The following is a 15,850-nucleotide window of genomic DNA, read 5'->3' as shown; positions in this document are numbered from 1 at the left end:
ACTCTTTGTGTCTTCATATCCTTCACGAAAACAAACTGAATGGCCAATTGAGACTCCACCAAATAAATTGCAATTGTGGAGGAGGACACACTTCAAGCTCTGCTTTGAGCTATCAATGAACAGTCGCCATTCAGTTGCATTCTAGATTGGCATTCCCAATTACTCCATTAAACCATGTGTGTTATGGCAATACACAAAGCCACAATCACTTTGAAAGTACTGCAGAAATGAACTTTCTCTTGATCGAAAGTAGGATGCCTTCGCTCCTTTTTCAAGCAAGTTTTTCTCATGCAGTCTTGATGCTAGGAGTTTGGAAGCCTTCTTGGATAGTCCCAAATCTTGTGCCAAATCATTCAACTTGTGCTGATCAAATCCTTTATGAACTGAGTCATCTTCAATTTTAAAATCTCCATCATTGCTGTCACTTAGTTCTTCACCATACTCCCATTTTTCGAAAGAGGGTAGTTCAATGAAAACTGTCACTGGGATTTCAGCTGAATGAGGCATTGGGCGTATAGCTGATGGTAGACTAGGATACTCTATTGTACATTTATTTTCCTTGTTATATCTTGACGTTTTCACTATACAAAAGTAACAGTCATTTGAATGATCTCTGGGCTCTCGCCAAACCATAGGTTTGCCAAATGGCAATCGATCACATGTTCCCTTTGTCCACATCTGTAAACTCTCGACACTGCTTGCACACACTGTGAGGGGCCCAAGACTTATCTTGACCACCAAGTTTTACTTTAAAATGTGCAAAATAGGCTTGCCTGACAAACGCGCTGATGTTTGTCCTTCAACTGGGAATGGTGAAACTGCCACAGATATAACAAAACGAATCAGGGTTGTTTAGGCACTTATGATGAGAAATAGCAGAGGCAGACATGATCTGAAGGAAAGGAAATAAGTATGTATGTAAATAAAAAAATAAATTATGCTAACTCCTTGTATACAGACAAGAACTCGGACTACACTTGAGAATATGATTCACTATATAGAGTGGCACACAACCTCTCACCACACTGTCTTATGTGTAACTGAATAGCCTAGACAAGTATGAACCTGTCGCTGGTCTCCAAAGTCATACCCTACACCTACCCACTTGAGGGAGGTTTGCTCTCAGCCAGTAGGAGAGCAGTAATGCTTCCCTCCATCCAGGCTTGATCCAGCTTAGAATGGTGGCGTTAAGATAAGCTGTACAGAAAAAAACTTGATGTGATAGAGGAAAACTAACTGCAGTTTTAAAATCAGCATGCCTACTTAAGTCTAAAACAGCTGAAAAGTCAAACTCAACTGGAATTATGTTAAAAATTTTCCCCTTTTATGCATACATGAACTACCTGAACTGCATATATTAGAAAATTTGAGAAAAACACAAAATGAAGTGGACAAAGTTAGTCAGTTCTTCTTGAGTATATATGACCACTTCTGTTCTTGAAAATATAAATGTTTTAAACTGACAAGCCAGTATGCGGTGTGTTTATGCAGTTAAGCCATATGGTACTGGAGAGTAACTGTGAGTGTTCTGTGTGCTGGTACCAGAACAGGGCTCCAGACTGGCCCTGAAGTCTCTCCAGTGCCGGTCAAACTAACAGCTGCCACGCATCTGATGGTTACCACCTGGGGCTTGTTTTTCTTTTACTGTCAGGCAGGTCAGAAGTGCTAGAGTTGAGAGTAGACCCCACTAAATGGTCACAGGCTTTTGAGGAGATTCAGTCAGACATCTTTCACCCCCAGGTTCCTCAACTATACAAAATTAAGCAGTATCAGCCATTCTCAGTCCAGAGGTCTTCAATAAGTTACAGACCTCAAAAACTTGCTCGAGCACTGAGGCAAGGAGCTGAGGTAAGACATCCCCATCTTCAGATATTGCCCTCACCTGTCCCCTTCTGTCCTGGCATCGAGACTAACACACAGCTCTTGGTTCTGCAACAGGATGAAGCCACCACTGTCATAGCCCTGCCAAAGCAGGACATCACCCCTCAGTTCCCTGGCAAGACCTCAATCTTGAGCATGAAACCACCCGAGGCCTTAGCTGTGTCTCCAGATTATGACCCATTTTATATTTTTGTAAGTGACAACTGGCAGAAGTCTTGTGTTCTATGTTCCTTTATTTCAGCAGTTATTATATAGGAAAACAGATGCATTAATTGGGGATATTTTTATCTCTTTGGAATCTCAAGATTTAAAAAATGTATCATCTTTGAAATTGCTTGGAGAATATCAACATTTTTGTCTTTTAATAATTTCAGATTTATTTTTATGACAATAGCTTTGTGATCTTTTCTAATTATGTATTATATAATCACCCTGCTGGTTTGGCTCAGTGGATTGAGCGTCGGCCTGCGAGCTAAGTGTTGCTGGTTCGATCTTCCAGTCAGGGCACATCAGAGAAGGAAAACTCTGACTCCAAAAAACCTCCGCTGCCTTGCGGCATACCTCTTCAGGGGAAAGGCTAAGGGAGTAAACCCCGACAGAAAATCCGGAGCCGGCGTCCCTAAGGCGGTTTGATGTTGTAGTCAACACCGGCAACTCCTGCGGCGCACCTGAAGCCAAGCTGTATTGACTCTGTCTTTCCCTTGGACCCTTCAGCTGCGAAGAGAGGGGGGGTCTGCTGCATGGGCAACAGCAGACCCTCCATATCACCCTGCCCAGGCTCTGTAGCTTCAGCTTCACTGGAGAGGACACTCCAGCGTCATCACAAGATGTCGATGCAACACGGGAGGAGACAGATACCGTGTCACTCCCGAGTCGGACTGCACAGCCATTCTCGGCGGTGCAGATAGACTCTTAAGAAGCTACACCATCGTCTCTGGAGACGGATGGCTGCCGACGGATTATATATAATACAGTACAGTAGTCCTCTATATCACGGCCTCACTGTATCACGGGATTTTAAAAAATATTATATTTAATTATTTATCACGGATTTTTTGCTATATCACGGGATTATGAGGTACTGTATATGTATGTTGTTAAAGTTATGTAGGTTTAAGAGTGTAGAACATGTTTAAGAAAATAAGTAGTTTTATTAAAGTGTGGAAAAAGTTAATAAGGGAGTGGAAAAGGTTAATAAGGGACTGGTAATGGTTTATAAGTGTGTGGGAAGGGTTTATAAAGCCTTAAAATATATATAAATACTAAAATAAATGTAAGGTTCCTACTTCACGGATTTTCACCTATCGCGGGGGGTGTGTGTGTGTCTAGAACGTAATACTCATGATGCAGGTATTACATTCTAGACAACCCCCACCCTGCGAAGTAGGAACCTTACATTTATTCTACACTCTTAAACCTACGTAATTGTAACAACATATATATACAGTACCGCAAAATCCCGCGATATAGCAAGAAATCCTGCGATACAGTGAGGCCACAGTAAGTGAACCACGATATAGAGAGGGATTATTGTATATTATGTATATACATGTACACACACACGTACATATAATGTTTTTAAAAAGAGAAAAAAAACACAACAAAAAAATAAAATAAAATTACCCTAAACCCCAACACTCAGAGCTCTGTTGACTCTATTCCACCTTTGAGCAGTGCATCTGTTCCACACCAAATGCCTCTACCTCCCACATTTCTCTGTTCTACTCCATTTCTGTAGCTGCATTTGATCACCCCCTCAAGCACACCCTAACCGTGCCACTCTCCTGCTCAACATTCTTCACTGACCCCATTTTCTGCCAAATTAAGTCTATGCTCCTGAAGATATGAGGCCAGTCAGACTCCAGCCCTGTTCTTTCATGTTCCCTACACATGGCCAAACTCTGTATGCTTTGTATGCCATTACCAGGTCTTTGCTCACTCTGATCTGCCCTCATGAAGTTCCCTCTTCTACTCTACATTTCCAGCTACTCAAGTCCCAAGCGACTGCAATCCAGACAGGAAATCGAATGAGGTTCTATGCAACAATGAAATCATCAGCAATTTGCCATAGTTGTTGCCCAAGTTATGGTCCATTTTTTAAAAAAGACATAAACACACAGAGAATTAAGGAACCTCAGACACTACTTAAGAAAGTCTCTTTTGTGAGAATCTCCTGTATCTCTAATGTGGGCAGAAGTGCTAATGGTCATACACTCAAGGCCACTCAGCCAATTAGTGGGAGAGCTGAAAGAGAAACCTGCCTGTTTCCGACTGTTTGCCTCAGGGCTCTTCATTAGATTTATGCTGCTTTTCTATGGAGAGCTGTGATGTTTGTGGTTTGGCCATAATGTGGCATTTTCTTATTGTCTCAGCCTTGAGGAGAATGTTCTTGAGAGAGGCAGCATGTTAGGGCTGTGATAGCCTCACAGGACATTTAATTCAGTAATTTTCAAACTTCCTTTAGCACCAGAACCCTATCAATAGATGAAATTTTACAGAGAAAGGCAAAATGTAAAATAGATGAAGTTCTAGTTGCTGGAATGGTGATGGAATAGGGGGTCTCTCCTGAGGGGGTATCCCTGTAAGACCCTGGGGTTCCTCACAGCAAGGTTTGAAAACCACTCTTCAGTTTGCTGTCCCTCATACCCACCCACTACCATTCCCTTTTAGAAATGAGAAAACTGGTCTAGAGAAGTTAAGGGAATTTTCCATATTCAAACTCATAGTTTCTTAGGAAATGTCAGTTATTAATTAACTCATTAATTACACAAATACCTAGGAAATGCCTGCTTTATGTAGGATAGGAACCTAAGCATAGGGGCAATTCATCCAAGAGACACAACAACCTAAAGAGTTCTGCACCTAATACCAGAGCTTCAAAATGCATGAAACAAAAACTGATTGAACTGCAAAGGAAAAAATAGAAAAATCCACAATTATAGCTGGTGAAGTCAACACTTCTCTCAAAAATTGATAGAGCAAGTAAACAGAAAATCAGTAAGGATATAAAAGACTTAACTACCACTATCAATCTACTTGATCTAATTGATATTGCTAAAACACTCTACCCAAAATCAATAGAATAGAGATTCTCTTCAAGTGTACACGAACAGTTTGCCAAAGTAAACCATATTTTAACTAATAAGGCTGAATAAAATTGAAAAGATTCAAATCATATAAAGTAGTTTTTCTGACTTTGATAGATTAAGTCAGAAATAAATAACATAAAAATATATAGAAAATTCCCCCCAAACTTGGAAGCTAAATTATATACCTTAAAATAACCTAAATGCCAAATAAGAAATCAAAAGAAATCATGAAGTATTTTTAACTGTATGAAAATGAAAACACAACACAAAAATTTTGTGGGAAACTTATAACACTATATATTTACATTAGAAAATAAGGTAGGTCTCAAATAAAATGTCCTAATGTACCCCTTTAAGAAACTTGAAGGAGAAGAACAGGTAAAACCCTTAGAGAAGAGAAGTAATAGAGATCAAATTGAAAATCAATGAAACAGAAAAACAAATAGAGGAAAACTGCTTCTTTGAGAAGATGAATAAAATGGATAAACCTCTAACATAATTGATCAGGAAAAAAAAAAGTAAAAGACATAAATGAACATCAGGAATGAGAGAGGTAACATCACTACAGATTCTACAGACTATTAAACAGGTAAGTTAATATTAGGAAAAACTTTATGCCAGTAAGTTAGGCAAGTTAAATGGACAAATTTCTTAAAAGGTACAAAATATTAAATCTTATTCAAGAAAAGAAAGATAATTGTACTAATTCTATATATATTAAAGAAATTGAACTTGTGATTTAAAACTACCAAACATTTAACAAAGAAATTATACCAGATCTACAAAAATTCTTCCAGAAAAATGGTAGAGGAGGGATTACTTCACAACTCATTCTAGAAGTCAATGTTACTCAGATACCAAAGCCAGACAGAGACATTACAGGAAAAGCTAGAGTGTCCTTCATAAATATAGATGCAAAAAAATCATATAAGCTTAGCAAATCAAATTCATTATTATATAAAAGGGATGAGTCATGGGCAAATAGGGGCTTATTCCAGGAATACTAGATTAGTTTTAACATTCAAAACTCAATGTAATTCACCATATTAACAGACTAAAAAAGAAAAAACAATATGGTCATCTTAATAAGTACAGAAAAATTATCTGACATAATTCCTGATAAACACTGTCAGCAAGTGAAGAACATAAGGGAAATTATGTAGCTAAACCTGTAGCTAAAATCATACTGAATGGTAAATGACTGAGTATTTTCCCCCTAAGATCAGGAAAAGGCAAGAATATCTGCTCTTAATGAGTCTGTTCAAGATTGTAATGGTAGCTGTGAAGAAGGCAAGAAAAAGAAATAAAAGGCATCCAGATTTAAGGAAAAAATAAAATTGTCTTTATTTACAAACAAAATGATTGTCTACATAGAAAATACAATAGACCCACCTCAAAATCTGCTGAAATTAATAAATTAATTTACCAAGATTGCAGTATACAGGATCAGCATTATAAAAATCAATTATATTACTATATACTAGCAACAAACAATCCAAATTAAAATTTTTTAAAGGCACTTAATAGCATCAAAAATTATGAAACACCCTGGCTGCTGTGGCTCAGTGGGTTGAGCGTCGGCCTGTGAACCAAGTGTCGCTGGTTCGATTCCCAGTCAGGGCACATGACTAGGTTGCACGTCAGGTCCCCAGTTAGGGGCGCGAGTGAGAGGCAACCACACAGTGATGTTTCTCTCCCTCTCTTTCTCTTTTCTCCTCTCTCTAAAAATAAATAAATAAACAAACAAACAAATAAATAAATAAATTATCTTTTTTTAATGAAACACTAAGTATAAATAAGACAAAAGTTAACCTGAAAATTAAGAAACATTGATGAGGGAAATCCAGGAAGATTCAAATAAGTGGAAAAATATGCCATATTGGTGGATTCAGAGAATTAATATTAAGATGTCAATTCTCTCCAAACTAATCTAGAAATTCAACAAATCCCAGTAAAAAAAATTAGTAGCCTTCTTTTTTCTTTCTTTTATTTTCATTTTTTTGTAGAATTCAACAGGCTTATTATCAAATTTACATGGGATGCAAATATACCCAAGACAACTTTGAAGAACAAAATTGAAGGATTTATACTACCTGACTTCAAAGTTTATTGTAAACCTACAGTGATCAAGGAAGTAGGATACTTGCATAAAAATAGACAAACAGATCTTTGGAATGGAATAGAAAATCCAGAAATATATACATTTACACAATTGTGGTCAGCTGAATTTTGAAAAAAAAGGTGGTCTTTTTCAAGAAATGGTGCTGGAACATTTGGATAGTCATTTACCAAAAAGAAAAAAAAAGAAAAAGAAAAGAACTCCAATCTGTACCGCACACCATTAATGAAAACTAATAGTTCATAGACCTACATATAAAACCTAAAACTAGAAAACTTCTATAAAACACACAGGAGAACATCTTTGTGACCTTTGATTAGACAAAGATTTCTTGATACAACATTAAAGCCACAATTCATAAATAGGAAAAAATTTTTTTATAAATTGGACTTTGTTCAAATTAAAAATTTCTGATTTTCTAAAGACACTTTTAAGAAAATGAAAAGATAAATTGCAGACGTAGAAAATATTTGGAAATCACATATGTTCATTATATTTAAGGGAGTGATGATTTTTCAGATGTATTATGTCAAAAAAAAAGATCAAATTATATACTTTTAATATGTGCAGTTTATTGTATATCAATTATATATCAACATAGCCATCAAAGAAAGAATTTTAAAACCCTAGGAAAGAAAACCAAAATAAAAAGAAAGAAATACCAGTTACAACCAATAAAGCATTATAGTGCAGTCTTGGAATGATTTCTGTCATTAAGCCTGTAGAAGAGAAGGCAAAGGACTGTCTTGGATAGAGGTGTCAAGGGAAAGGGGCACTCCATGCACTACCAGTGCAGTCAGAAGGTTGGAAACACTTGAGGTTTTATAATAGTACATCATTCAAGCAAAAGAAAAGGCCATTATAAACTCCAGGGGTGGGCAGAATCAACTAAAATTCTATATGTAGTCCTTTTTAAAAACATTTTATTTATTCGCTATTTTAGATAGAGGGGGAGGGAGGGGAAAAGAGGGAGAGAAACATCAATGTGTGAGAGAAGCATCCGATCAGTTAGTTGCCTCTCACATGACCCTAGCCGGGGATCTGGCCTGCAACCCAGGGATGTGCCCTGATCTTTCAGTTTGCAAGCCGGCACTCATCCACTGAGCCACACAAGCCAGGGCTATATGTATTCCAGTTAGGAAACTGAACTAAAATTCAGTGTGATTTTTAGGAGTTGATGAAAAATATAAACATAGAATCTACTTGGCCTATCACAGATTATGACACTGAACCTTCACAAAAATACTAGTCCAAGCCTCTACTTGGCCTGGCAGGGAAATGTACGTACACAGTTAAGACAAAATAAATGCTATTTACTAGTTTTCAACTTTCAGAGACAATCTATGAACAAAGCATGAAGGTCTTGGTATTGTTCCAGAATGTGAATGTAAACAATCTTAATAATACAAAAGTAAAATTGTGAAAGAGAGGAGGAAAGGCACAGGAAAGTATGGGGATGGGGATAGGGATATTTTACTTTACAGGAGGGGAGTTGAAATACTCAGCTAAAGATGAGGAAACAGGAAATAGGGGTGTAAGCCTATCATTCAAGTTGCGAAGATAACCAGCAGCAGAACTCAAAATGACAATGAAATTTTTAAATTCAAAAGAAAGGGTTTGGAGGGAGCATTTGTGTGCATGAGCAAATCCTTATCTTGCATAGTAATGAATCAATAGATGTTGTCTGAGGCTGATAATCAAGAAATTGAAGAATAAGCATAATGTTTTGAGTTAGAGCACTGACCATCAGAGGCAAAAAAGCAGATAATGGAAAGAAACAACCTCTGGGATGTGGGCCTAGGAACAGGAAAGACCCATAGGAGCCCCATTGATTTTCCTCTCAAATCCCTCCAGCCTGGGTGAGTTACTGCCACCAACATATACATGCATTACTTTGCAGAAAAATTAAAATTAAAATAGGGTGACCTATCAGATTATTTACTCTGGGGGTGATGGCCACCCAAGGGGATCTGAAGTATGATGGCTATTAAAGACAGTGGTATTATCACTTTAAAAATACTTCACTCACCACATTTGGCCTAAGGAAGACCAGGAGAGTTGGCCACACAACAATTTCCCTTGCCTTCAGTGGGCCAGTGTGGGAAACACTCCTGAAGGCCACACAACTAATATCCCCTCCCTGGTGCATTGCACCCCCATCACCACCCACACAGGGTGTAGCCAGCCCTCTTCTCCATCACACTGCTTCCTGGTCAGCTGGGATCTCTGTCATTTCTGCCCCAGTTCCCTCTAGGGTCCCTTCCCAGGTGTTGTCCTGATTGGCCTTTTGTCACCACAGAGGTGACTCTGGCCATGGGAGTCAGCAGTTTTCAGATTCTTACACTCCAGTGGATCCCCTTGTTGAGCTGGGGTCTTTTCCTGTTCTTCAGTCCTGCCCGCTACCCACACTTCCTGACTGGGAGTGGCCAAGGTTCTCCTTGCCCTACTCCTGGACATCTCTGTAATTAGGTTGCGAGGACCTGGTCGGCCCAGGGTAGGTGAGCTCGCTCTGTCTTCTGTCCTTTGCTTCCCCTTCTGTAACTCTCCTTCATTCTGGGTTATTTAAGGTGACATGCGCTGGAATGGGAAATGTCTTCCACTTCTCCACCCACCACCCTCCTGCTTTCCTTCCTCTCCACCCATCTTTCTCTGTAGTCTCAGGCCTCCCCTACTTTCATTCACCAGGGCCCCCACCTTTCACTTTGCTCCCTTCCAGCCCTCCAACCCTTATCTGGGTAAGGGGTCTTTCCTTGAGTTCAAGGGGGTGAAACCCAATGTTTATTACATTCTCTTCTGTCTCTGCCCTGACCCCATGCAGTGCTTTGAGGAACTGGAAGGGAACTTCCTATTGTAAAAAGTATATATGTGCTTTAACTCCTCCCTCACTGCTCTTGGAAGTGTTTGATTCTTTCTGCATTCCTGCAGCCACTGCAGACTCCTTCAGTGGGCATCATCTCCTCCCTGTCCTCTGCCTCCCTTTATGTCCATGAGTTCATGCAAGAGCCCTCTCCCCTTCTTTCTTCCTGGCCCAAGTGGGAACTTAGCCTCTCTGCACCAATGGCTTACAGTCTTCTCAGTGTTCTTGACTGGAACCTTAATGCTGGCCCCACACTACGCTCTCCCACCCCTTTCCTCTATGCCCCCCTGGTCTAGCTGCACTTCCCTTAAGTTGTGGGAGACATTTGTTTCTTGGCAATGAGATTGGGTTTCTATAAGCCATGTGGAGTTTTGTTGTTATTTTTTAATTGTTTTTAAAATTATACAAACAAACAAATAGAACAAAATATCCACCTAGTAGTTCTTAAACATATGAAATTAAATAACTGTGAAGGGGCAAAAGCTATGTTGTTGTTTGGGACAGAATTGAGTTTTTGTCCAACAAGCCTTGGAAGAAACATTAAAAGGCTTTATATTCTCATATTTTTATATAATTGCTCCGTGCCTCCATTAGTTTTCTTGGAAAACTAATTTTAAAAACACAGGATCTTCCTTAAAACCAGATACTACGTCCAAATGGAGCCTTCCTCAATTAAAAACATCACCAAAACAATGTTAAATGTTGACATTTCCTGATATAGTAAATGTCACCCTCTTCTTTGTCTTCTTTTTAAAGTAGCTTTTTGAAAAGATACTTTTGCCTTCGAAGCCAGAAGCTCACTTGCTTTTTAATACCAGTTTGCTTATTTAATAAATCCCCCTAAGTCATCAAATTAAGAAACAAAACACTTTAAGCCATTTTAAGTCATGATTTCAGTGGTACTTGTTTCCATGTGAGTTTAATAAATCCCCGTGGGATGTAATAAAGCCCTTAAGCCAAAAGAGTGGCATTTATGAATAACTGACATTTAAGACACTGCTTCTCTTTCCCAGATCACTGACGTGGAGACAGAGTTTGAATGCTGGGGGAGCCATGGAGAGCGTTAGCTGACGCCTGTCCTCTGCCCTGACTTAGAAATTAGTCAACAAATGAGAATCTTTTTTTTCTTTATCCCTTTTGCAGAATCCCAGCCCAGGATTATTTGCTGTGATGCACCCTCTGACCTATGCAGAAACCTTGATAGATTACCATCTGTGCTCTCACCCCAAGTACAAGTTCACCAAGGAGTCCCACAATGGGTCCAGCACTCCTCTCACCCAAAAACAGTTTCTCCATCACATGGTAATGCCATCATGAGGCTCACTGGCAGAGCTGACCCCAGGCCGCAGGGAAGGGCAGAGAACAAGGGTAGAGGGTCACAGCTGCAAGACAAGAATGGTAACAACAATGGCTCTGTACACTCTCGTACTGCCAGCCCTGCCTCCGTGCAGGTGGGAAACTCAACACCACTCTTGTCCTGTCCACGCCCAGCTCTTAGGCTACAAGTCTCCATTTTTCAACATTCTCACTCACTTTTTCCCTTGAAGACTACACCTCATATTCATTTAATTCTTGTTCTAACCATGTAAAAACAGTCACACATCAGGCATAACCCTATGGTCTGACCTCCTCTTTCTTTGTCCTCAAAAGATATAGAAACATCAGAATGAACAAGGTAGTGATACAAGAAATGCACAGGAAGGAAGAGGCTCCAGAGAATTCCTTCTTCCTCTAGATAACCAACTGACTGAAATATCTATCCAGTGACATGTCTTGGATGTTGCCCTCAGAACTTCAAACCCAATAAATCCCTAACTCAGGTCGTTATCTATGCCCTACTACTGCCAACCACGCCTCAAACTGCTCCTCTGGCTGCACTACCTTTTTGTTCTACGATTTGTGCAATGGCCCCTGTGAACTTTGATCCCTGCCTCTCCCTCATTCCCATAACTAACCATTACTGGATTCCACCACTCAGCCTCAAACAGCCAGCAAACCTATCTCTACTGCCCCCATGGCCACCACTGGGCAGTCAGCCCTCTCTAGAAATCTTCATTTGATACACATCCATCCAATCATATTGTTTTCCACTTTGAAAACTCTCAGTGTTCCTGCTGCCTGTGGAAGCAGCTCCAAACTCATTAGCTTGGCTCACAGGCCCTTCATGACCGGGCTGCCTCTCCAGACTCATTTCCTGAAATCTCTGTCACACGCCCTGCACTCAGTCCAGACAGCAGCTTCCTGACAGCACCCTGCCCTGCATCTCCCTGCACACTGACTGTGGCTTTAGCACCACACTTACAATAATGAAACAGATTCAGATTATAATGCCAAATCTGCCCTCCCTCACTAGGGCCTGCTGCTTATGTTTTAACAACTCAGAGGGAAGAAAAATGTTCTTTTGACCTTTCTTTAATTCTGTGTTGCATTGTTTAATGCCTTTTGCTGAAGCAGTTGTTTTTTAGCTTCATGAAAAAATCAAACTGAATGAAATTATAAATTTGGGAGCTAAACTATTAAGAGAGAACAATAGTCAATTGAATGAAATGGAAGTCCTTCCTGGACTTCACCTCACTAAACTGTCCCTTTACATGTAGTACCTCTGTGCTGGCTTTCATTCCAGGACATTATACCCGGAATAATGCATTGGAAGAGGTTCCAATCCCTGGTTCTCTCATCTCTGCCCGAGACCTCCACAACGGAGATGACACAGAGGTAAGCACAGCTCATTTGTCTCACAGAAGCTATGATCCCCAAAAGTGAAATGCCAATCAGGTGTCAGATTATACTTTTTCTTCATGAGAGAAATTTGATAGGCACAGAAATATGATGTATAACTGATTTTCATATTTGGAATTGGTTTTAAAATACACTTTAAAAATAATTAATGTCACACGTGGCTAGTTGGCCATATTTCAATAAAAGTGGACAACCAAGCCATATAATTTCAGCTGAAATATTCATGATCAGATTGTCACATTTTAAAATTGCCAAGATGAGCCTTTACACCATCTATGTCCAATTTCAAAGGATCCACTTCTCTCTCATGCCACCACCTGAGAGACACCACAGCAAGGTCCCATGGTTATCATCACATAGAGATATAGCTCAGCTCTGCAATTAGCCTGTAACTCAGCTCTAAAAACAGAGTGGGTAGATGAGAATATTGTTGGACTGAAAAAGAAGAAATTTAGAGTAACCACCTTTTTTTTCTAATTTACTTACATAACAGCTCTTCAAAGCTCTAAGATTTCAAACGAGAAGCCTGATGCTTTTCCTTTAGGATTCTGCCTGGTCAATAACCCTCTTCTGAAGCCTTGAATTTGCTTCTTTAGTTCATTGTCCTTATAAACATAGTTAAATAAGTTATTGGTGAGCAAATTTAACTAGTATCCCAAAATGATTATTATCACCTTATGTTCAAATCCTTGATTTGGAATGAATCACTCACTCTCAGGTGACAGAGCCCTGTCATAGCCCCAGGAATGGTCAGGAAACCCAAGGTGATCTTTTCCTTCCCACACCTGCCACTGTGTCCAGGGTCCTCTGGGGAGAAAGTCAAGTTCCTCTCAATCAGCCGAATGCCACACTGCCTCCAGCAGCTGTGTAACCTCAGCCACACTCCTCTGCCACCTCTGAGCCTAGCTCTCTTGTTCAGATATAAGGGGGATTGGATTTGTTAAGAAGACCCTTCTCAGCCTTGACATGTTCATTTAATAGGAGGAGGAGAGCTCACCAACATGCAGCAACCCCATGCATACTACCCATCTACTCGCCCCACCCCCCAGGTATTTGAGGAGAGAGCTGAAATACAGTTTGTGACTCATTTACTTCTTCCTTTTTTGCCAGCTGAAAAACTTATCCTGAATTAAGCAAAATACAGCTATGCTTCCAGAGGCTTTTCCACATGTCATCCCTTCTGGGTTATATCCTTAGTGCTTCTCTACTACTCTTCTTTGCCTTCAGATTAACATGAAACCAAGCATAGGATTTGGGACATGGTAGGAGCTCAGAAACATTAGTCCCTTTTCTACGAGTTTATTCATACCTCATCCATCCCGCTGCCATCTCAAAATAAACTAAGCTTCTTTGTTCTTCATTTAAGGATATCTCTAAAACCTGAAATCTCCAGAATTGGGGCAAAACAGTGGCACCACAGAGAGAACCATGCTTTGGCATCTCAGAGACATGCCTTCATTATTTGCTAGCTGTGTCACCAGCCTGACGTCCTTTGGCGAGTTACTTATTACAGAGGCCCTTTGTGCAATAATTTCCCCACCTGTGAAACAGGAGTGGGGATGGCATCCACACCCCGCTGTCGTGAGGATTAAAGTAAAAAGATGGTGCAAAGCACCTAGCACCACCTTTAATAACTCTTTTCTGCCCTTCATACCCACCAACTAAACCTTGCAATCTCTCTGTTGCCACGAGATGGCGATGGTCTGCCACCACCTTGACACACTGCCTCATTTTGCTGTAGGGTGAGGACACTTTAAAACTGACCCATGTAACCCATCAACATAGCTGGGTGTGGGTTACTGTCAAGAGAATGAGCAAAATGAGAAATTGTGAGAGGTGGAGACTGCCTATGTCCACTGCTTGTCCCCACACACAGGTCTCCAGAATTAAGGGGGAAAAAATCTTTTTCATTCTTTTTTGTTTTTTCCCAAAGCAATGTCCTTGGAAAAATCTGCCAAGACTATTCTTTCAAAAAGCAGTCATAATACAGTTACCTTGGGCTTGAATTAACTATGAATTAAATATGAATTCTACATAATTAAAGAAAACTCCTTGACTATGACTTGTCACTTTCAGCCTCTGAGTCTGAGTGCTCTGTTGGGTCAGTTTGTTTCAAAATAAACCATAATCGTATAACAGATTATAGAATCAAGAGAGAATTCTATATTTCCTTATCATGGATTTTCATGATGTAAGGTTTTAGATCATATTTTTATTTCTAAAAGGAGTTATAAAATAATAACATTTCTTAAGTTCTATAAACCCATTAATGATACTTCAACTTTGCAATCATTTTGCTTGAATAAATTACCTATTAGTTACGAGGTTTTCCTCTGTATCTTTTCCCCCTGAGAGTTAACTGTTTGTTGTTAATCTATGTGATATGGTTATGTAGTGTGTATTTATTCCAAGTCACTTTTGCATTCATAATACAGTATTCACTCACTTATCATGGGTATTATGTTCTATACCCCCACCTTCGTGAGAGATGAAAATCCGCGAAGTAGGAACCTTACATTTATTTTAGTATTTATATGTATTTTAAGGCTTTATAAACCCTTCCCACACACTTATAAACTGTTCCCAGTCGCTTATTAACCTTTCCCACTCCCTTATTAACATTTTCCACACTTTTATAAACACTAATTATGTTCTTAAACATATTCTACACTCTTAAACCTACGTAACTTTAACAACATATGTATACAGTGCCGCAAAATCCCGCGATATAGTGAAAAATTTGCAATAAATAATTAAATATAATATTTTTAAAAATCCCATGAACAGTGAGGCTGCAATAAGTGAACCACGACATAGAGACTACTGTAATCAAAACAGTTCAGTTGATTTCTTTTTTTTTAATATATTTCATTAATTATGTTGTTACAGTAGTTCCAATTTTGTTCCTCTTTGCTCCCCTCTGCCCAGTACACCCCTTCTCTCCAGCAATCCCACCCCCCCTTAGTTCATGTCCATGGGTCGTGCATATAAGTTCTTTGGCTTCACCTTTTCCTGTATTATTCTTAACATCCCCCTGTCTATTTTGTACCAACCGATTATGCTTCTTAGTCCCTGAACCATTTCCCCATTTCTCCTCCTCCCCCCTACCAGCTGATAACTCTCCAAATGATCCCTATACCTATGATTCTGTTCCTATTCTGGTTT

General features: G+C 39.5%; 1 protein-coding gene across 1 annotated transcript in view; it reads left to right on the top strand.

Annotated features, from left to right (window-relative positions):
• The window catches only part of CFAP221 (cilia and flagella associated protein 221), a 135,463-nt gene that overhangs the window by 92,606 nt on the left and 27,007 nt on the right, over window positions 1-15,850 (top strand). The window contains exons 17-20 of the mRNA XM_090266683.1: window positions 1,741-1,848; window positions 1,939-2,073; window positions 11,090-11,248; window positions 12,570-12,661. Of these exons, the coding sequence (XP_090122809.1) occupies window positions 1,741-1,848; window positions 1,939-2,073; window positions 11,090-11,248; window positions 12,570-12,661 (494 nt within the window). The remainder of the gene's footprint in view (window positions 1-1,740; window positions 1,849-1,938; window positions 2,074-11,089; window positions 11,249-12,569; window positions 12,662-15,850) is intronic.

Source organism: Furipterus horrens, unplaced genomic scaffold (genome assembly GCF_987537825.1).
Source record: "Furipterus horrens unplaced genomic scaffold, mFurHor1.1.pri manual_scaffold_1, whole genome shotgun sequence".
Classification (NCBI taxonomy): Eukaryota; Metazoa; Chordata; class Mammalia; order Chiroptera; family Furipteridae; genus Furipterus; species Furipterus horrens.
The sequence above is the reverse complement of the archived record's forward strand: the minus strand, read 5'-3'. Positions and strand labels throughout refer to the sequence as shown.